Source organism: Pseudophryne corroboree, chromosome 4 (assembly GCF_028390025.1).
Source record: "Pseudophryne corroboree isolate aPseCor3 chromosome 4, aPseCor3.hap2, whole genome shotgun sequence".
Classification (NCBI taxonomy): Eukaryota; Metazoa; Chordata; class Amphibia; order Anura; family Myobatrachidae; genus Pseudophryne; species Pseudophryne corroboree.
Window position 1 is genome coordinate 420,171,652 of NC_086447.1, and position 22,086 is coordinate 420,193,737.

At 46.7% G+C, this 22,086-nt stretch overlaps 1 protein-coding gene across 1 annotated transcript in view; it reads right to left on the reverse strand.

Annotated features, from left to right (window-relative positions):
• TMEM30A (transmembrane protein 30A) overlaps positions 1-22,086 on the reverse strand; it is a 130,540-nt gene that overhangs the window by 14,601 nt on the left and 93,853 nt on the right. Inside the window, exons 4-5 of the mRNA XM_063916826.1 lie at positions 19,353-19,440; positions 2,275-2,421 (exon numbers count right to left, since the gene is read on the reverse strand). Coding sequence (XP_063772896.1) covers positions 2,275-2,421; positions 19,353-19,440 — 235 coding nt within the window. The remainder of the gene's footprint in view (positions 1-2,274; positions 2,422-19,352; positions 19,441-22,086) is intronic.

Sequence of the window (22,086 nt, forward strand, 5' to 3'; positions counted from 1 at the left end):
GGCCAAAAGTTCTAAACTTATAAGCGTCATGGATTATTAGCGGCGCACCAAGCAAAGTAAGAATTCCAGACCCTATGATAAATCCGAGCAGAAGCCGGTTTCCGGGCCTTCAACATGGTTTGAATGACCACCTCAGAAAATCCCTTGGACCTCAAGAAGGAAGCTTCAAGAGCCACGCCGTCAAAGCCAACTGGGCTAAATCCTGAACGAGGAGATCTGGGCGCTGCGGAAGTAGAAGGGGACGCTCTATCGAGAGACCATGAAGGTTTGAGAACCAATGCAGTCTGGGCCACGCGGGAGCGATCAGAAGTCAGATTCCTCCTTCTTGCTTGAACTTCCTTATTACTCTGGGCAGGAGTGACACCGGAGGGTACACGTATGGCATCCGAAAGTTGCATGGAATTGCCAGTGCGTCCACGAACGCTGCTTGAGGATCCCTTGTCCTTGCTCTGAAGACCGAAACCTTGTGATCGTGTTGAGACGGCATCAGGTCCACATCTGGAAGGCCCCACTTGTCAACACTTCTGGATGGAGGCTCCACTCTCCGGCGTGTACGTCCTGACTACTGAGAAAGTCCGCTTCCCAGTTTAGGACCCCAGGAATGAATACTGCAGATATGGCTGGCAGATGGCGTTCCGCCCACTAAAGAATCCTGGATACTTTCCCTCATTGCCATGAGGCTTCGAGTGCCGCCTTGATGATTGATGTACGCCACTGTGGTGGCGTTGTCCGAATGTATTTGAACAGGTCTGTTCTATATTAAATGCTGGGCCAAGTTCAGCGAGTTGAACACCGCCCGCAATTCCAGAATGTTTATTGGGAGGAGAGACTCCTCCCTGGTCCACCGACCCTGAACGGAGTGTTGCTCCAACACCGCGCCCCAACTTCTCACACTGGCATCCGTCGTCAGAAGGACCCAGTTGGAGATCCAGAAGGGATGACACCTGCTCAATCGATGGTCCTGCAGCCACCAGTGTAGTGACAGACGGACCTCCGGAGACAAGGAGATCATTTGCGACCTGATCCAGTGAGGCAGGCCGTCCCACTTGGAAAAGCTCTTATGAGGGCTGCTGGAGCAGCCCACCTATTGTATGTCTCCACTGCATGGCACCAACTACAAAACTGAGCTCCTGTGCACGGAGGCGGGGTTATAGAGGAGGCGGCGCTATGCATTCTGCGAAGAAGGTCAAAGCTTTTAGCCTGTTGGTGCCTCGGATCAAGATCCTACTCTACACCCCAATGTCATTCCCTGTGGAGCCCAGTGTACCCCGCAGCAGAAATATACTTATTTTCCAAATTTGACAAATTCTATTTTAAGAAGAGCAGCTCCACTGAATAAAAGACTTTGGGGGGATGGGGGTGGGTGGAAAGGGGGGTATCCAATTAGCCGCAGCTAATGGATTTTCCCCAGGATATCCTATTGTTCTCAAAAAGTCGGAACAAGCTGTAGTTTAATCAGAGATTTTGTTTCACCTGCCTCAGTCAGGCAATGCAAAATCCCCGATAAGCACCGACTCTTCAGAAATGCGAAATCAAAAACAGGTTTCACTGAACCTGTGTGTGTTATCACACGAAAAATTTTTTCGGATGTCTTAATAGGATTGCCTGAAAAAATAAAAAAATATTTTTTTTTTAACTCCTGATGATTTGTAGACGATACTTGGATACTGTCCATAGTATGAAGGACATGCTTTGTCGATACATAAGTCATTACAGGTTATGTCGCATTGCTGTCTTCAGTTACTTGGTACAACACTAAAGTCAGGAAATGCGAGAGACTGTTCCAGGAACACAAATTCAGGTGGCAACCTTACATAAGCCTCAGATGACAACTGTGGAAATGCCGAACTGTGTTTGTATCTCCACCTTAATACCAATATCTCATACAAAATACTTCCGTCAATTTTATTCCAATAGAATAAGCCCATCAAATTCAATGTGCGGGGCTTGGCCTCCAAGCAGGGGCAGGTCTGAAATTATTGGCGGTTTAGCAATTTCTGTTGGTCCAAACTGGCAGTGAAGGCAGAAGTAAGGCAGATGCAACTACAAAAGAAACACATCTAATATGCATCTCCAGTACTAGAGCCTTTTATCTAGATTTCCTAACAAAAATAATAATTTGCACTTTCTATAGGACTCATGAGGTAAACAATATCAGTTTATAAGACACAGACCCAAAAACAAACAGTAAAAAAAAAAAAAAAAAAACAACACACACACACACCACACTACTTCAGTTCATCAAATCATTATCAGTTTTTTGAAAGAATTTACCTTTAAAAATCTCTGCAAGGTTACTTGTATTGGTTGCAGTTGGATTTCTGAACTTCACGTTTTTATCGGTCCACCAAGCAATGCCTGTTTTTGTCAAGGGAATTGAAACTTCGCCTCCATCTTTTACTTGAAATAAGCTTAGTGTGTCTTAAATCAAAAGGATATAACTTTTAATGCAACTATCTGCTCCAAAGCCTTCATGTGTTATATAATATAGTAACAAACATTCATACCATCTATACAAGAGTTAAACGCATGGATTACAATACTTACTAGCAACGTAGCATATGTGAATGCACTCATTGCAACAATTGCTTTCACTGCTAACCTTGTTATTAACTAACCCTTAAATTCATTTTGAGAAAGAAACCATTTAACAATAAAACACACACAGTGCATATGAAAGTTTTCACAGCGCTTCACTTTTTCCACATTTTCTCATGTTACAGCCTTATTCCAAAAATTCTACACACACACACACACACACACACACACACACACACACACACACACAATACCCCATAAATTACAACGTGAAAAAAAGTATGCGGTTTCTGCAAATTTATTAAAAACAAAAAATTAAGAAATCACATGTACGTAAGTATTCATAGCCTTTGCCATGAAGCTCAAAATTGAGCTCACCTAATTTAAACGGTTCAAATCATTAATTATAACGTGTACATCTAACGTGTACTAACCAGTAGAAAGTATTATACAGTAGAATATAACAGCACAAAGATAACTAGTGATAGTTGACTGATCAACACCTATTGACTAGGTGGGCATTGGAGTTGATTACATACAGGAAAATTACAAAACTTTTTTTTATAAAATCTGAAATGTTGAATGGACAAACTATTGAAAAATAAGTAGGTGGTATTCAGACTTCAATAAATTAGTTGGTGGTTCTCCCAAGAAGTGAATACCAAGTACTCTGAAAAAGGGACTGCATAGACGCAAAAGAATAAAAAGAAAAAATGGAGTGGGCACACGAGTATATAAATTAATTGGTTTTATTAAAACGTAACTATTAATGTTAACCCGTAAAATATTGGTTAGGTATAGATGCGGTCACAAAATAAAAGGAATTTTGTAACCCTATGAAAAAAAAACAAAAAAAACTTGAATTGATATGGCTAATACAAATGGCTGATAAATTCAGCATACATAACTAGAAAGCTTCTATCATTTAAGTATAAATAACTTAAACTATTAGATAAAAAACAATTGTTAGCATAGATCTACCTTAAAGCACTGTGATGCAAATATGGTACTGATGTTGAAGTTGGAGACAGACTTATTTACAGCTCGATTGCCGCTTATTATATTGGAGGAAATAATAATCAACAGTCAATAAAAGCTTTAAAAGTCAACAATCTGGATCACCCACTGCTGGCACAGAAGGTATCTTGAATAGGTATGTGCTTTTAACAGCTCAGTGGCTGCTGGGAACACGTAGTAGTTTTCATAGAATGTGTACCATACACAACCATATATTATATATGTAACTCAGTGGAATAGAACTTACGGTGAGAGTATAGAGGGTAATATTGCTCTGAAGTAAATATAAATACCAATAAATTATTTACATGCTGTCACAGCATGCCAGAACCCTGTCCTCACTTACCAGGTCCAGTGGTGCTAGTCTCCCAGGGCTACCGCAGCCCTGATGCAGTCAGGTGCATGCTGGTACCTGCCGATATAGCGTTCTCTCAACCAGAAAAACCTCCTCCTGGCTTCTCCCCTCTGCTGCTGTGCAGCTCCGATTGCAGGCGTCTGCAGCTACCTAGAGTGCGCACACTGCTCTGCTTAAAATTTAAAAGGGAATACATACCATACACAATGTTTAGCTCCAAATGTAAAATAATCGGCCTATTAAAAGGGAGTCTCTGAACACTGTTCAAGTCCCAGAGTATTAGGCTCCATTACTGTAATCCCGTGTCTATTTCTGTCTGAACCCTCTAATGATTCCCTGTGTATTGATCTGGTTTTGTCCGATAATTCTTCGGCCTGCTCCCTTAGTACTGCTCCTAGTGACTTCCTGGTTCTGACCTTGGCTAATAAATTTACTTTAACCCGATTCTGCTCACCCCCTGGTACCGCATTACAAACCTGGTTCAAACGCATTCCTGACCACTACACACCAGTACACCCCACAGCAATCAGTCTGCCTGCTCTCAGTTCTTTCATATCCAACAGCCAATACACTGGAACCCAGACAGAGGGGCCGTGACCTGCATATCTAACTCCGCAAAGTCCAAACCTCCTTGTGGAGATCCCTGGTGAAGGCCACTAATATGTTAGACTCCGAGCCTCTGCCCTGGGTCTTCACCAACTAGGAGTGTATGGTCAGCATCAACACTAACTGGGAGTTGTGGCACATGCTAATATACTCTGTGGGGCTAGGGGGGAAGGTAGATAAAGGCATTAATCATTCCTAAACTACTATAGAATACCCTGGATGTCTCAAGGTAACAGGTTTTTGGCAGCCCAGCTGTGAAGTACACAAGGTTTCATACACAATATTCAAACCATGGAGACATTTAATATAAATGCAGTTCAGCGGCCAGCAAATGTTATAAATATAAGCAGTGAGGTTTCTCTGAACACAAATCAAACAAAGTGCACTATGTGCATGCGATTAATCAATTAAAAAAAAGGCATGATCCGTTACCCCATGTAATGCATCCCGTCTCACAAAAGTAAACTTCTAGCAGCCGATGTACCTCTTGTATTGTATATAGAAAAAGAGTAGGCACCTCAGAGACTGCAAATGTGACTTCTGCTGTTAACCATCATAGAACTGTACAAGACCGTTAGTTAATGAGAGACTTGCATCTAACTGTGCCAGAGAAATTATAGGCGACAATGGAGCCACGGATGCTCACATGTTAGATGTGTTAGATGGGCTCTGATGTTATAACAACATTACAGCATAGCTTTTCAGAGTTTGGCATAACTGGCAAAGTCTGAGACCCAAAGGGTGCCATGAACTAAGAAAGTTTGGGAACCACTGATCTATTGGTATTTATATATAGTTCAGAGCAATATTATCATCTCTACTTTTAACATACATTCTATACCACCGGGTTAGATATATAATACATGGTTGTGCATGATACAAATTCTATGAAAAAGACTGTGCCCCCAGCAGTCACTGAGCTGTTAAAAACATTTGAATACATACCTGTTCAAGATAACCAGTGCTGACACAGAAGATAAGCCAGAATGTTGGCTTTCGAAGTTTTATCACAGGCTTCTGCCTCAAATATGATTAACAGCAAACTAGATGTAAATAAGTCAAGATCTCCAATTTCAACTTTAGTGTTCATATTTGCATCTTTAAAAAGGTAGATGTATTCTAATATTTTTTTAATATTTATAAGTTATTTATCTTTACTTAAATTATTGAATCTACCCAGAGTTCTTTACACTCTAGTTGTCAGACCTGTATATAAAACATATCAATTCATTTTTTTGTCTTTATTTCATGGTGTTACAAAATTCCATTTTTTTAATTGTGTGTCAACTATGACTACCCAACATAAGGGTAAATATGTTTTGTTTCTCTGCTGGTTTAAATAAAATGTATTTTTTAATACATTACATACACGCACATATATATATATATATATATATATATATATATATATATATATATATATATATATATATATATATATATAATGAGAGAGAGAGAGAGAGAGAGAGAGAGAGAGAGAGAGAGAGAGAGAGAGAGAAAGAGAGAAAGAGAGAAAGAGAGAAAGAGAGAGAGAGAATATTATGGTAGACTTATTGTTAAATCTTTCTGTGAGGTACACTGGATTCCACAGGGAATAACGTTGGGGTGTAGAGTTGGATCTTGATCCGAGGCACCAACAGGCCAAAGCTTTGACTGTTCCCAGGATGCGCTGCACCGCCTCCTCTATATCCCCGCCTCCAGGCACTGGAGCTCAGTTCCTTAACCAGTCCAATGGCAATAGCAGCTAAAATAGAGACGGTAGATGTTAGCCACATAGAACCACATTCTCACAACAGGAGAAGGTACCAGCGGCTAATGCCATACAAACCCAAATAATCTAAATGCCTCAGGGTGTGCGCCCTGTGGAATCCAGTGTACCTCGCAGAAAGAGATTTAACCATGGTAAGTTTACCATAAATCTCCTTTTCTGCAGCAGGGTACACTGGGAATCCACAAGGAATAACATTGGGGATGTCCTAAAGCAGTTCATGGGAGGGGCCGCACTGTAGCGGGCACAAGAACCCGGCGTCCAAACATAGCATCCTGGGAGGCGGTAGTATCAAAGGCATAGAACCTGATGAACGTGTTCACTGAGGACCACGTAGCCGCCTTGCACAATTGTTCTGCGGACGTGCCACGGCTGGCCACCCAAGAAGGTCCAACAGAAGAATGGGCTTTGATAGCAGCAGGAGCTGGGAGCCCAGCCTGCGCATAGGCTTGTGCAATTACCATTCTAATCCATTTGGCCGAGGTCTGCTTATTCGCAGGCCAGCCACGTTTGTGAAAACCAAAAAGTAGAAAAATGGAATCAGACCTCCTGATAGAGGCAGTCCTCTCCACATAAACACGGAGAGCCCGTACCACATCCAAAGATTTTTCTTTGGAGGAGGACAGACTAGAAGGGGTGAAGGCCGGAACCACAATCTCCTGGTTAAGGTGAAAAGATGACACCACCTTAGGCAAATAACCAGGGCGAGTTCAAAGAACAGCCCGGTCACAGTGAAAAATCAGAAAGGGTGGACGACAGGATAAAGCGCTTAAGTCCGACAACCTCCTAGCAGAGGCAATAGCCAACAGAAAAACGATCTTAAGCATAAGGCATTTAAGGTCCACAGACTCAAGAGGTTCAAATGGAGACTCTTACAGGGCATTCAATTCAACAGACAGATCCCATGGAGCCACAGGAGGGACATAGGGAGGCTGAATCCTTAGAACACCCTGAGTGGAAGTGTGAACGTCAGGAAGAGACGCAATTTTACTATGAAACCACACCGACAAGGCAGAGATGTGAACCTTGAGCGAGGCCAGACGAAGGCCCAAGTCGAGGCCTTGCTGGAAAAGTCTTGAAGTTTTCAAAGTATACGCATCATAATTCTTAGCAGCACACCAAGTAAAGTAAGAATTCCAGACCCTGTACAAGTAAAGTAAGAATTCCAGACCCTGTAATAAATCTGAGCCGAAGCTTGTTTATGGGCTTTCAACATTGTTTGAATGACCGCCTCAGAGAATCATTTTGCTCTCAGGACTGATGCTTCTATAGCCACGCCATCAAAGCTAGTCTGGCCAGGTCCAGGTAGACACAAGGGCCCTAAACGAGGAGGTCTAGGCGTTCAGGAAGTAGAAAAAGGACGCTCTATCGAGAGACCCTGCAGCTGAGTACCAATGCCGTCTGGGCCACGCTGGAGTGACTAGAAGTAGTACTCCTCCTTCTTGCTTGAACTTCCGTATTACCCTGGGCAGTAGTGGCACTGGAGGGAACACATATGGCAGCCGAAAGTTCCATGGAATTGCTAGTGCGTAAAACGAACGCCGCTTGAGGATCCCTTGTCCTTGCTCCTAAGACCGGAACCTTGTGATTGTGCAGAGATGCCATCAGGTCTACATCTGGTAGGCCCCACTTGTCCACTAGGAGTTGAAAGACTTCGGGATGAAGACTCCACTCTCCGGTGTGCACACCCTGACGACTGAGGAAGTCCGCTTTTCAGTTGAGGACTCCCGGAATGAACATGGCCGACATGGCTGGCAGATGGCATTCCGCCCATTGGAGAATTTGACACTTCCACCATTGCCATGCGACTTAGAGTGCTGCCTTGATGATTTATGTATGCTACCATGGTGGCGTTGTCCGATTGTACTGGAACGGGCCTGTTCTGTACCAGAGGCAGGGCCAGTGTCAACACATTGAACACTGCCCACAATTCCAGAATGTTTATCGGGAGGAGAGATTCCTCCTTGGATCAACGACCCTGGAGAGAGTGTTGCTCCAACACCGCGCCCCATCCCCGCAGACTGGCGTCCGTTGTTAGGAGGACCCAGTTGGAGATCCAGAAGGGACAGTCCCTGCACAACTGTTGGTGTTGTAGCCACCAGCTCAGTGACAGACGAACCTCCGGAATCAAGGAGATCGTTTGAGACCTGATCCGGTGGGGAAGGCTGTTCCACTTGGAAAGGATTAATCGTTGCAGAGGGCAGGAATGAAATTGAGCGAACTCTACCATGTCGAACACCGACACCACGAGGCCTAGTACTTGCATCGCCGAGTGTACCGACACTCTCTGGTGAGAGAGGAAGTATCGGATCATGTCCTTAAACTTCAGGACTTTCTCTGGAGACAAGAAAAATCATTGGTTGTGTGTCCAGCAATGCCCCCAGGTGCACCATGCTCTGAGCAGGAACCAGCGAGGACTTCTTCCAGTTGATGAGCCACCCATGGGCTTGTAGGAATTGGACCATCAGTTCCAGATGACTGAGGAGAACCTCTGGGGAGTTCGCGAGGATCAGCAAGTCATCCAGATATGGCATGATCCTGACACCCTAACGGCGGAGAAGAGCCGTCATGACTGCCATGACCTTGGTGAAGATCCAAGGAGCCGTAGTCAGTCCGAAAGGCAAGGCCTGGAATTGATAATGTAGGTTGCCAATAGCAAACCGCAGATATTGCTGATGCGACATGGCAATAGGTATGTGCAGGTAAGCATTCTGTATGTCCAGGGACACCATACAGCCCTTGGGCTCCATAGCTAGTACAATAGAGCGCAGAGTTTCCATACGGAATTTGGATAACCTCACAAATTTGTTCAAAGATTGGAGGTTGAGTATAGGCCGGGAGGACCCATTTGGTTTCAGGACTAGAAACAGGGTCGAATAGTAACCCCTGCCTCTTTGAGACAGAAGTACAGGCACAATCACTCCAGTAACTAGGTTTGTACAACTAAGTGTAGAGTTTGTGCTTTCAGCAGATCCGAAGGGATAATCGTCAAGCAGAACCGTTGAGGGGGTCGTCTCTTGAAAGAGATTGCGTACCCGTGAGAAACAACTTCCTGCACCCAGGCGTCTGAAGTGGTCCTTAACCAGGACTGGGCGAATTGCAGAAGTCAGCCTCCCCCCCTGGGGTCCCCCAGGGGGAGGCCCACCCCGTCATGCTGCAGGCTTGTCCTGTTTGGAAGCAGGCTGACGGGCGGGCCCAAGGTTGTTTAGACTTGGGCTTGGTGGTTTTGGAAGTACGAGCCTGTCTCGGATACGCCCGACCCTTTGCTTTACCTGGAGGTCGAAAGGAAAGAAAAGTGGTACTCTTAGCCTTCGGAGCAGGATTAGTACTTGGGAGCAATGCAGTCTTGGCTGTTGCCAAGTCAGTCACGATCTTGTTCAGATCCTCCCCAAATAGTACGTCCCCCTTAAAAGGGAGCACTTCCAAGATCTTTTCGAAGTCCAGGTCCACTTTCCAGGACCTTAACCACAAAATCCGGCAAGCCAGGATAGACGTAGTAGACACCTTGGCCGCCATTACACCGGCATCAGAGACCACCTCCTGAATATAGTGAGAGGCTGTGGTAATATACAACAGATATTGTCTGGCAGTGTCAGAAAAATTTAGAGGTAGCTCATACTCAATTGCCTGAACCCATGCTTCAATAGCTTTTGCAGCCTAAGAGGCTGCCATAGTGGATCTATGTACAGCACCGGTAAGTGTGTAGATAGACTTCAGGCATCCCTCCACACACTTATCCGTCAGCTCCTTCAGTGAAGTGACAGTGGTAACAGGCAAAGTAGAAGACACCACTAGACGGGCGACATGAGAGTCCACCGGCGGTGGAGTTTCCCACTTGTTACTCAACTCCGCAGGGATAAGATAATGAGCCAACATCCTTTTGGACATGGAAAATGTATTTCCTGGAGATGACCAGGCTTCCTGCCGTATGTCAATTAAGAGGTCAGAATTAGGTAAAATTACTTTAGCAAACTTCTGACGTTTAAACTTATCAGGTTTCTTAGACGTAGCAGGAGGTTCAATCTCATCATCAATCTTGAGAATTAGCTTGATCACCAGGGTTGTAGATTCCTCATCAGAAACAACTGTATCAGTATCTGAAGGATCAGTATAATCCCCATCCTCATCGGAAGAAACATCCGAAATATTAGTGGATTGTGAGGAAGAAATGTCCGCTTAGAGGACCCTTTGGTCCCAAGTAGAGCGAGGGTTAGGTTTGTGTTTAACCAAGGACTGATACAATTGCTGTAACTGGGTTGACAGAGTATCCGCTCATGGCGGATTAACTACAGGGACAATATGTGGCTGTAACAGCACAGGAGGTCCCACAGGGGACGTAAGTCGTGTTGCAAGCGTAGTCAGCATATTTGAAACTGCAGCCCAAGGTGGATCCTGATTTGCCACAGGAGCTGCGAGCAGACTGGAAGGTGCAGAGCACCCAGTAGCTTAACTCTCAGCTGAAATCCTTTCCTCAAGGAAATCTGTGGCACCAGCACTGCATGATGCAGGAGCGTCTGCGGATTTCCCGCCCTGTGTAGCAGACATTATTTGGAATGTACCGTTACGTCCTACGAGACTACAATACAGCCAGACCACAATACCTGACAAAACCCGTTTTATATGACCGCAAATGCAGAGCACAAAACAGAGGATTTAAGTTGTATGAGGTGACAAACTCACAGTGAAAAATACAAAACCGTATATCCTGTGGAACACTATATGGTATATGAGACCCTGACGCATTTAGCCCCACAGGGTACAGAATATAGTGATAGCAATATGTGTGATACACAAAGCAACTATAGGAACACAGTCACAGGTACAATGCAGAAATTATTACATATAACCAATAAAACTGTGCTGGACTACATATAGAGATGTATGTATACAGATAATAAGAATTTACTTACCGATAATTCTATTTCTCGGAGTCCGTAGTGGATGCTGGGGTTCCTGAAAGGACCATGGGGAATAGCGGCTCCGCAGGAGACAGGGCACAAAAGTAAAGCTTTCCGATCAGGTGGTGTGCACTGGCTCCTCCCCCTATGACCCTCCTCCAAGCCAGTTAGGTACTGTGCCCGGACGAGCGTACACAATAAGGGAGGAATTTTGAATCCCGGGTAAGACTCATACCAGCCACACCAATCACACCGTACAACTTGTGATCTAAACCCAGTTAACAGTATGATAACAGCGGAGCCTCTGAAAAGATGGCTCACAACAATAATCAACCCGATTTTTGTAACTATGTACAAGTATTGCAGATAATCCGCACTTGGGATGGGCGCCCAGCATCCACTACGGACTCCGAGAAATAGAATTATCGGTAAGTAAATTCTTATTTTCTCTATCGTCCTAGTGGATGCTGGGGTTCCTGAAAGGACCATGGGGATTATACCAAAGCTCCCAAACGGGCGGGAGAGTGCGGATGACTCTGCAGCACCGAATGAGAGAACTCCAGGTCCTCCTTAGCCAGGGTATCAAATTTGTAGAATTTAGCAAACGTGTTTGCCCCTGACCAAGTAGCTGCTCGGCAAAGTTGTAAAGCCGAGACCCCTCGGGCAGCCGCCCAAGATGAGCCCACCTTCCTTGTGGAATGGGCATTTACATATTTTGGCTGTGGCAGGCCTGCCACAGAATGTGCAAGCTGAATTGTATTACACATCCAACTAGCAATAGTCTGCTTAGAAGCAAGAGCACCCAGTTTGTTGGGTGCATACAGGATAACAGCAAGTCAGTATTCCTGACTCCAGCCGTCCTGGAACATATTTTCAGGGCCCTGACAACATCTAGCAACTTGGAGTCCTCCAAGTCCCTAGTAGGTGCAAGGCACCACAATAAGCTGGTTCAGGTGAAACACTGACACCACCTTAGGGAGAGAACTGGGGACGAGTCCGCAGCTCTGCCCTGTCCGAATGGACAAACAGATATGGGCTTTTTTGAGAAAAAACCACCAATTTGACACTCGCCTGGTCCAGGCCAGGGCCAAGAGCATGGTCACTTTTCATGTGAGATGCTTCAAATCCACAGATTTGACTGGTTTTAAACCAATGTGATTTGAGGAATCCCAGAACTACGTTGAGATCCCACAGTGCCACTGGAGGCACAAAAGGGGGTTGTATATGCAATACTCCCTTGACAAACTTCTGGACTTCAGGAACTGAAGCCAATTCTTTCTGGAAGAAAATCGACAGGGCCGAAATTTGAACCTTAATGGACCCCAATTTGAGGCCCATAGACACTCCTGTTTGCAGGAAATGCAGGAAACGACCGAGTTGAAATTTCTTTGTGGGGCCTTCCTGGCCTCACACCACGCAACATATTTTCGCCACATGTGGTGATAATGTTGTGCGGTCACCTCCTTTCTGGCTTTGACCAGGGTAGGAATGACCTCTTCCGGAATGCCTTTTTCCCTTAGGATCCGGCTTTCCATCGCCATGCCGACAAACGCAGCTGCGGTAAGTCTTGGAACAGACATGGTACTTGCTGAAGCAAGTCCCTTCTTAGCGGCAGAGGCCATAAGACCTCTGTAAGCATCTCTTGAAGTTCCGGGTACCAAGTCCTTCTTGGCCAATCCGGAGCCATGAGTATAGTTCTTACTCCTCTACGTCTTATAATCCTCAGCACCTTAGGTATGAGAAGCAGAGGAGGGAACACATACACCGACTGGTACACCCACGGTGTTACCAGAACGTCCACAGCTATTGCCTGAGGGTCTCTTGACCTGGCGCAATACCTGTCCCGTTTTTTGTTCAGACGGGACGCCATCATGTCCACCTTTGGTATTTCCCAACGGTTTACAATCATGTGGAAAAAACTTCCCGATGAAGTTTCCACTCTCCCGGGTGGAGGTCGTGCCTGCTGAGGAAGTCTGCTTCCCAGTTTCCATTCCCGGGATGAAACACTGCTGACAGTGCTATCACATGAATTTCCGCCCAGCGAAAAGTCCTTGCAGTTTTTGCCATTGCCCTCCTGCTTCTTGTGTCGCCCTGTCTGTTTACGTGGGCGACTGCCGTGATGTTTTTCCCACTGGATCAATACCGGCTGACCTTGAAGCAGAGGTCTTGCTAAGCTTAGAGCATTATAAATTTACCCTTAGCTCCAGTATATTTATGTGGAGAAAAGTCTCCAGACTTGATCACACTCCCTGGAAATTTTTTCCTTGTGTGACTGCTCCCCAGCCTCTCGGGCTGGGCTCCGTGGTCACCAGCATCCAATCCTGAATGCCGAATCTGCGGCCCTCTAGAAGATGAGCACTCTATAACCACCACAGGAGAGACACCTTTGTCCTTGGATATAGGGTTATCCGCTGATGCATCTGAAGATGCGATCCGGACCATTTGTCCAGCAGATCCCACTGAAAAGTTCTTGCGTGAAATCTGCCGAATGGAATTGCTTCGTAGGAAGCCACCATTTTTACCAGGACCCTTGTGCAATGATGCACTGTTTTTAGGAGGTTCCTGACTAGCTCGGATAACTCCCTGGCTTTCTCTTCCGGGAGAAACACCTTTTTCTGGACTGTGTCCAGAATCATCCCTAGGCACAGCAGACGTGTCGTCGGGATCAGCTGCGATTTTGGAATATTTAGAATCCACCCGTGCTGTTGTAGCAGTATCCTAGATAGTGCTACTCCGACCTCCAACTGTTCCCTGGACTATGCCCTTATCAGGAGATCGTCCAAGTAAGGGATAATTAAGACGCCTTTTCTTCGAAGAAGAATCATCATTTCGGCCATTACCTTGGTAAAGACCCGGGGTGCCGTGGACAATCCAAACGGCAGCGTCTGAAACTGATAGTGACAGTTCTGCACCACGAACCTGAGGTACCCTTAGTGAGAAGGGCAAATTTGGGACATAGAGGTAAGGATCCCTGATGTCCCGGGACACTATATAGTCCCCTTCTTCCTGGTTCGTTATCACTGCTCTGAGCGACTCCATCTTGATTTGAACCTTTGTAAGTGTTCAAAAAAATTTTTTAGAATAAGTCTCACCTAGCCTTCTGGCTTCAGTACCACAATATAGTGTGGAATAATACCCCTTTTCTTGTAGTAGGAGGGGTAATTTAATTATCACCTGCTGGGAATACAGCTTGTGAATTTTTTCCCATACTGCCTCCTTGTCGGAGGGAGACCTTGGTAAAGCAGACTTCAGGAGCCTGCGAAGGGGAAACTTCTCGACATTCCAATCTGTACCCCTGGGATACTACTTGTAGGATCCAGGGGTCCTGTACGGTCTCAGCGCCAGGCTGAGAACTTGTCAGAAGCGGTGGAACGCTTCTGTTCCTGGGAATGGGCTGCCTGCTGCAGTCTTCTTCCCTTTCCTCTATCCCTGGGCAGATATGATCTTATAGGGACGAAAGGACTGAGGCTGAAAAGACGGTGTCTTTTTCTGCAGAGATGTGACTTAGGGTAAAAACGGTGGATTTTCCAGCAGTTGCCGTGGCCACCAGGTCCGATGGACCGACCCCAAATAACTCCTCTTCCTTTATACGGCAATACACCTTTGTGCCGTTTGGAATCTGCATCACCTGACCACTGTCGTGTCCATGACATCTTCTGGCAGTTATGGACATCGCATTTACTCTTGATGCCAGAGTGCAAATATCCCTCTGTGCATCTCGCATATATAGAAATGCATCCTTTAAATGCTCTATAGTCAATAAAATACTGTCCCTGTCAAGGGTATCAATATTTTTAGTCAGGGAATCCGACCAAGCCACCCCAGCTCTGCACATCCAGGCTGAGGCGATCGCTGGTCGCAGTATAACACCAGTATGTGTGTATATACTTTTTATGATATTTTCCAACCTCCTGTCAGCTGGACCTTGAGGACGGCCCTATCTATAGACGGTACCGCCACTTGTTTTGATAAGCGTGTGAGCGCCTTATCCACCCTAAGGGGTGTTTCCCAACGCGCCCTAACTTCTGGCGGGAAAGGGTATACCGCCCATAATTTTCTATCGGGGGGAACCCACGCATCATCACACACTTTATTTAATTTATCTGATTCAGGAAAAACTATGGTAGTTTTTTCACATCCCACATAATACCCTCTTTTGTGGTACTTGTAGTATCAGAAATATGTAACACCTCCTTCATTGCCTTTAACGTGTGGCCCTAATAAGGAATACGTTTGTTTATTCACCGTCGACACTGGATTCAGTGTCCCTGTCTGTGTCTGTGTCGACCGACTAAAGTAAACGGGCGTTTTAAAACCCCTGACGGTGTTTTTGAGACGTCTGGACCGGTACTAATTGTTTGTCGGCCGTCTCATGTCGTCAACCGACCTTGCAGCGTGTTGACATTATCACGTAATTCCCTAAATAAGCCATCCATTCCGGTGTCGACTCCCTAGAGAGTGACATCACCATTACAGGCAATTGCTCCGCCTCCTCACCAACATCGTCCTCCTACATGTCGACACACACGTACCGACACACAGCACACACACAGGGAATGCTCTGATAGAGGACAGGACCCACTAGCCCTTTGGAGAGACAGAGGGAGAGTTTGCCAGCACACACCAAAAACGCTATAATTATATAGGGACAACCTTATATAAGTGTTTTCCCTTATAGCATCTTTTTTATATATTTCTAACGCCAAATTAGTGCCCCCCCCTCTCTGTTTTAACCCTGTTTCTGTAGTGCAGTGCAGGGGAGAGCCTGGGAGCCTTCCCTCCAGCCTTTCTGTGAGGGAAAATGGCGCTGTGTGCGGAGGAGATAGGCCCCGCCCCTTTTTCGGCGGCCTCGTCTCCCGCTCTTAACGGATTCTGGCAGGGGTTAAATATCTCCATATAGCCTCCGGAGGCTATATGTGAGGTATTTTTAGCCAAAATAGGTATTCATTTGCCTCCCAGGGCGCCCCCCTCCCAGCGCCCTGCACCCTCAGTGACTGCCGTGTGAAGTGTGCTGAGAGGAAAATGGCGCACAGCTGCAGTGCTGTGCGCTACCTTTAGAAGACTGAGGAGTCTTCTGCCGCCGATTCTGGACCTCTTCTTACTTCAGCATCTGCAAGGGGGCCGGCGGCAAGGCTCCGGTGACCATCCAGGCTGTACCTGTGATCGTCCCTCTGGAGCTGATGTCCAGTAGCCAAGAAGCCAATCCATCCTGCACGCAGGTGAGTTCACTTCTTCTCCCCTAAGTCCCTCGTTGCAGTGATCCTGTTGCCAGCAGGACTCACTGTAAAATAAAAAACCTAAGCTAAACTTTTCTAAGCAGCTCTTTAGGAGAGCCACCTAGATTGCACCCTTCTCGGCCGGGCACAAAAATCTAACTGGCTTGGAGGAGGGTCATAGGGGGAGGAGCCAGTGCACACCACCTGATCGGAAAGCTTTACTTTTGTGCCCTGTCTCCTGCGGAGCCGCTATTCCCCATGGTCCTTTCAGGAACCCCAGCATCCACTAGGACGATAGAGAAATAACAATGCACAGTAAACACTGGATGTCTATCACAGAATACTTGTACTAACGCTGCCTAAACGACATGTAGAATACTTAAGTATCCTGTAAATGCACAGCGCTGATGAGGCAGGCGGCTTTACAGAGGAGACAGTGCCTAACAGTCCCAGGATCAGCGCAGCTACGTGAAATGGCGCCATGACAGGGAGAGAGGGAGAGGGAGAGGGAGAGGGAGAGGGAGAGGGAGAGGGAGAGGGAGAGGGAGAGGGAGAGGGAGAGGGAGAGGGAGAGGGAGAGGGAGAGGGAGAGGGAGAGGGAGAGGGAGAGGGAGAGAGAGAGAGAGAGAGAGTGTGAGAGAGAGTGTGAGGGAGAGAGAGAGAGAGAGAGAGAGAGAGTGTGAGAGAGAGTGTGAGGGAGAGAGAGAGAGAGAGTGTGAGGGAGAGAGAGAGAGAGAGAGAGAGTGTGAGAGAGAGTGTGAGGGAGAGAGAGAGAGAGTGTGAGGGAGAGAGAGAGAGAGAGTGTGAGAGAGAGTGTGAGGGAGAGAGAGAAAGAGAGAGAGAGAGTGTGAGGGAGAGAGAGAGAGAGAGAGAGAGAGAGAGTGAGTGTGAGAGAGAGTGTGAGGGAGAGAGAGAGAGAGAGAGAGTGTGAGAGAGAGTGTGAGGGAGAGAGAGAGAGAGAGAGAGAGAGAGAGAGAGAGTGTGAGAGAGAGTGTGAGGGAGAGAGAGAGAGAGAGAGAGAGAGAGAGAGTGTGAGAGAGTGTGAGGGAGAGAGAGAGAGAGAGAGAGAGAGAGAGAGAGAGAGTGTGAGAGAGAGTGTGAGGGAGAGAGAGAGAGAGTGTGAGGGAGAGAGAGAGAGTGTGAGAGAGAGTGTGAGGGAGAGAGAGAAAGAGAGAGAGAGAGTGTGAGGGAGAGAGAGAGAGAGAGAGAGAGTGAGTGTGAGAGAGAGTGTGAGGGAGAGAGAGAGAGAGAGAGTGTGAGAGAGAGTGTGAGGGAGAGAGAGAGAGTGTGAGGGAGAGAGAGAGAGAGTGTGAGAGAGAGTGTGAGGGAGAGTGTGAGGGAGAGAGAGAGAGAGAGAGTGTGAGAGAGAGTGTGAGGGAGAGAGAGAGAGAGAGAGAGAGAGTGTGAGAGAGAGTGTGAGGGAGAGAGAGAGAGAGAGTGTGAGGGAGAGAGAGAGAGAGAGAGTGTGAGAGAGAGTGTGAGGGAGAGAGAGAAAGAGAGAGAGAGAGTGTGAGGGAGAGAGAGAGAGATAGAGAGAGAGAGAGAGAGTGAGTGTGAGAGAGAGTGTGAGGGAGAGAGAGAGAGAGAGAGTGTGAGAGAGAGTGTGAGGGAGAGAGAGAGAGTGTGAGGGAGAGAGAGAGTGTGAGAGAGCGTGTGAGGGAGAGAGAGAGAGAGAGAGAGCGTGTGAGGGAGAGAGAGAGAGAGAGAGAGAGAGAGAGAGAGAGAGAGAGAGAGAGAGAGAGAGAGAGAGAGAGAGAGAGAGAGAGAGAGAGAGAAATTCAGCTCCAGGGCAGAAACACCTACTGTAGATGGAGCCTGAAGCTTGGGGAGGGGCTACAGGTCGGCGCCTTACTTCCTCTGCTGGATTTTACCACCGGGTACTATGGAGCATATAACAAACGGATTTCGTAAATGCAACCTGTGCTCCCTGCCCTGGTGGATATAGTGGGGTCCCTGCACGGCCACAGTGTCCACGCCAGCGGTGCAGTCCATCTCCTGGGACCGCGACTGGATCGCGATTTATCGGCGGGTCCCACCTGGGAGACCCTCTTACCTCCTCAGTGAAGTGCAGCCACGCGATCCGGGAGAGTAGCAGCGGTGATGTGTGCCTGATAACCGGAGTGGCTTCGCTGTAAGTACTCGGGAACCAGGCAGCGGGAGTATACAGCGCCGCTGGGGAAAATTATGGTAAAGCCGCAGCACAGAATTTCAACATGACATACACTGCAACTAGGGCTTATGCTGCGGCCCTTGAAGTCTTCTAAAAAAAATATATAATCTTTTCAGGGCTGTCTAGCGCAGCCCCCCGTTAGTGACCTGCTTACAAACTGAGCTCCAGTGCCTTGAGGCAGGGCTATAGAGGAGGCAGTGCAGTGCACCCTGGGAACAGTCAAAGCTTTAGAAAGAGAGGGGAGATACCCCCCAGGAGGTTAGTATGAAACCCATTCTAGCGTCAACAATTGACAGTGAAAGTCACTTTGCTCTTATTTAATTCTGGTGTTTGGGCTGAACAAATAAACCCCCTGACCGTATCTGCATGCAGTTAATACACTAAGTTGCTGCCACAGACACCGCTAACGGGGTAGTTGCATTAACGAGCAAGTATATAAGTGAACATAATCAAGCAGACCTCTAAGTCTGGTCCACACACATACTGTATATAACATAGATATAGATAGATAGATAGATAGATAGATAGATAGATAGATAGATAGATAGATAGATAGATAGATAGATAGATAGATAGATAGATAGTAGAGCAATTTTCAAAAGGACCGGCATTCTTTAAATTAAGGACTGATAATATTAGCGGCTTAAAAAGAGGATCATTCTGTTTACGAAAAAAATGCTGTCTTCAGCATAATAAACTGAACAGTTTAAGGATTATGGACTGGTATGGTTGTTCATGTCATACGTTATATTAGAGTTATCAAAAAGATGATTGAAAAACTTACCATTAAACATACTGTTAGCAATGGCACCGCAAGGCGCAATGGGTTTATTCTCACTGGTGCGATAGGGGTCACACTCCTTGCTGGGATTCTGAAGGTGTATAATACAGGTATTCAACAGGCTGGAAACATCTCATATACATGTTCATTATAGCAAGCCACATGCATTAATAATGTAAAAAATAAGATTTTAAACCTACCGGTAAATCTTTTTCTCCTAGTCCGTAGAGGATGCTGGGGACTCCGTAAGGACCATGGGGTATAGACGGGCTCCGCAGGAGACATGGGCACTCTAAAGAACTTTTAGTATGGGTGTGCACTGGCTCCTCCCTCTATGCCCCTCCTCCAAACCTCAGTTAGAGAAACTGCACAGAGGAGATGGACAATATGAGGAAAGGATTTTGTTAACCTAAGGGCAAGATTCATACCAGCCCACACCAATCATACCATATAACCGGGAATATACGCAACCAGTTAACAGTATGAAAAAAAAAAAAAAAAAAACAGTATCAGTCAAAGACCGATTCTAACTGTAACATAACCCTTATGAAAGCAACAACTATATACAAGTCTTGCAGATGTAGTCCGCACTGGGGCGGGCGCCCAGCATCCTCTACGGACTAGGAGAAAAAGATTTACCGGTAGGTTTAAAATCTTATTTTCTCTTAAGTCCTAGAGGATGCTGGGGACTCCGTAAGGACCATGGGGTTTATACCAAAGCTCCAAACCGGGCGGGAAAGTGCGGATGACTCTGCAGCACCGACTGAGCAAACGCAAGGTCCTCATCAGCCAGGGTATCAAACTTGTAGAATTTTGCAAAAGTGTTTGAACCCGACCAAGTAGCTGCTCGGCAAAGCTGTAATGCCGAGACGCCTCGGGCAGCCGCCCAAGAAGAGCCCACCTTCCTAGTGGAATGGTCCTTTACTGAATTTAGAAACGGCAATCCAGCCGTAGAATGAGCCTGCTGAATCGTGTTACAGATCCAGCGAGCAATAGTCTGCTTAGAAGCAGGAGCGCCAACCTTGTTGGCTGCATACAGGACAAACAGAGCCTCTGTTTTCCTAACCCTAGCAGTCCTGGGTACATAAATCTTTAAGGCCCTGACTACATCCAGGGACTTGGGAGTCCTCCCAGTCCCCCTGTAGCCACAGGCACCACAATAGGTTGGTTCATATGAAATTAAGAAACCTTAGGCAAAAATGGAGGACGAGTCCTCAACTCCGCTCCATCCACATGGAAAATCAAATAGGGGGTCTTGTGGGACAAGGCAGCCAATTCGGACACCCGCCTTGCAGATGCCAAGGCCAATCACATGACCACCTTCCACGTGAGAAATTTTAATTCAACCGTTTGAAGAGGCTCAAACCAGTGAGATTTCAGGAAACTTAACACCACGTTAAGGTCCCACGGTGCCACTGGGGGCTGGATGTGCAGCACTCCCTTCACAAACGTCTGAACTTCTGGGAGAGAAGCCAATTCCTTCTGAAAGAATATAGATAGGCTCCATTAAGGTACAGATTTCGGCCCTAACTTCAGGCCCATATTCACTCCTGTCTGTAGGAAGTGGAGAAACCTGCCCAGATGGAAATCTTCCGTAGGAGCATTCTTGGCTTCACACCAAGAAACATACTTCCTCCAGATACGGTGATAATGCTTTGCCGTCGCCTCCTTCCTAGCCTTTATCAGAGTAGGGATGACTTCCTCCGGAATACCCTTCCCAGCTAGGATTCAGTGTTCAACCGCCATGCCGTCAAACGTAATCGCGGTAAGTCTTGGAACACGCAGGGCCCCTGCTGTAACAGGTCCTCCCTGAGAGGAAGAGGCCATGGATCTTCTGTGAGCATTTCCTGAAGATCTGAGTACCAGGCCCTTCGAGGCCAATCTGGAACAATGAATATTGTCTGCACTCTTTTTTGTCTTATGATTCTCAATATTTTTGGAGATGAGAGGAAGAGGAGGAAACATAGACCGACTGAAACACCCATGGTGTCACCAGGGCGTCTACTGCTACTGCCTGAGGGTCCCGTGACCTGGCACAATACCTCCGAAGCTTCTTGTTGAGGCGTGACGCCATCATGTGTATTTGAGGAATTCCCCAAAGACTTGTTATCTCTGCAAAAACTTCTTGATAAAGTCCCCACTCTCCTGGATGGAGATCGTGTCTGCTGAGGAAGCCTGCTTCCCAGTTGTCCGCTCCCGGAATGAAGACAGCTGACAGAGCGCTTACGTGATTTTTCGCCCAGCGAATAATCCTGGTGGCTTCCGCCACTGCCACTCTGCTCCTTGTCCCGCCTTGGCGGTTTACATGAGCCACGGCTGTGACGTTGTCTGATTGAATCAGAACTGGTAGGTCGCGAAGAAGATTCTCCGCTTGTCGTAGGCCGTTGTATATGGCCCTCAATTCCAGTATGTTGATGTGTAGACAAGCCTCCTAGCTTGACCATAGTCTCTGAAAATTTCTTTCTTGAGTGACTGCTCCCCATCCTCGGAGGCTCGCGTCCGTGGTCACCAGAACCCAGTCTTGAATGCCGAACCTGCGACCCTCTAGAAGGTGAGCACTCTGCAACCACCACAGGAGAGACACCCTGGCCCTGGGGGACAGGGTTATTTTCTGATGTATTTGTCGATGGGACCCGGACCACTTGTCCAGAAGGTCCCACTGAAAAGTCCTCGCATGAAACCTGCTGAAGGGGATGGCCTCGTAGGCTGCCACCATTTTTCCCAGAACTCGAGTGCA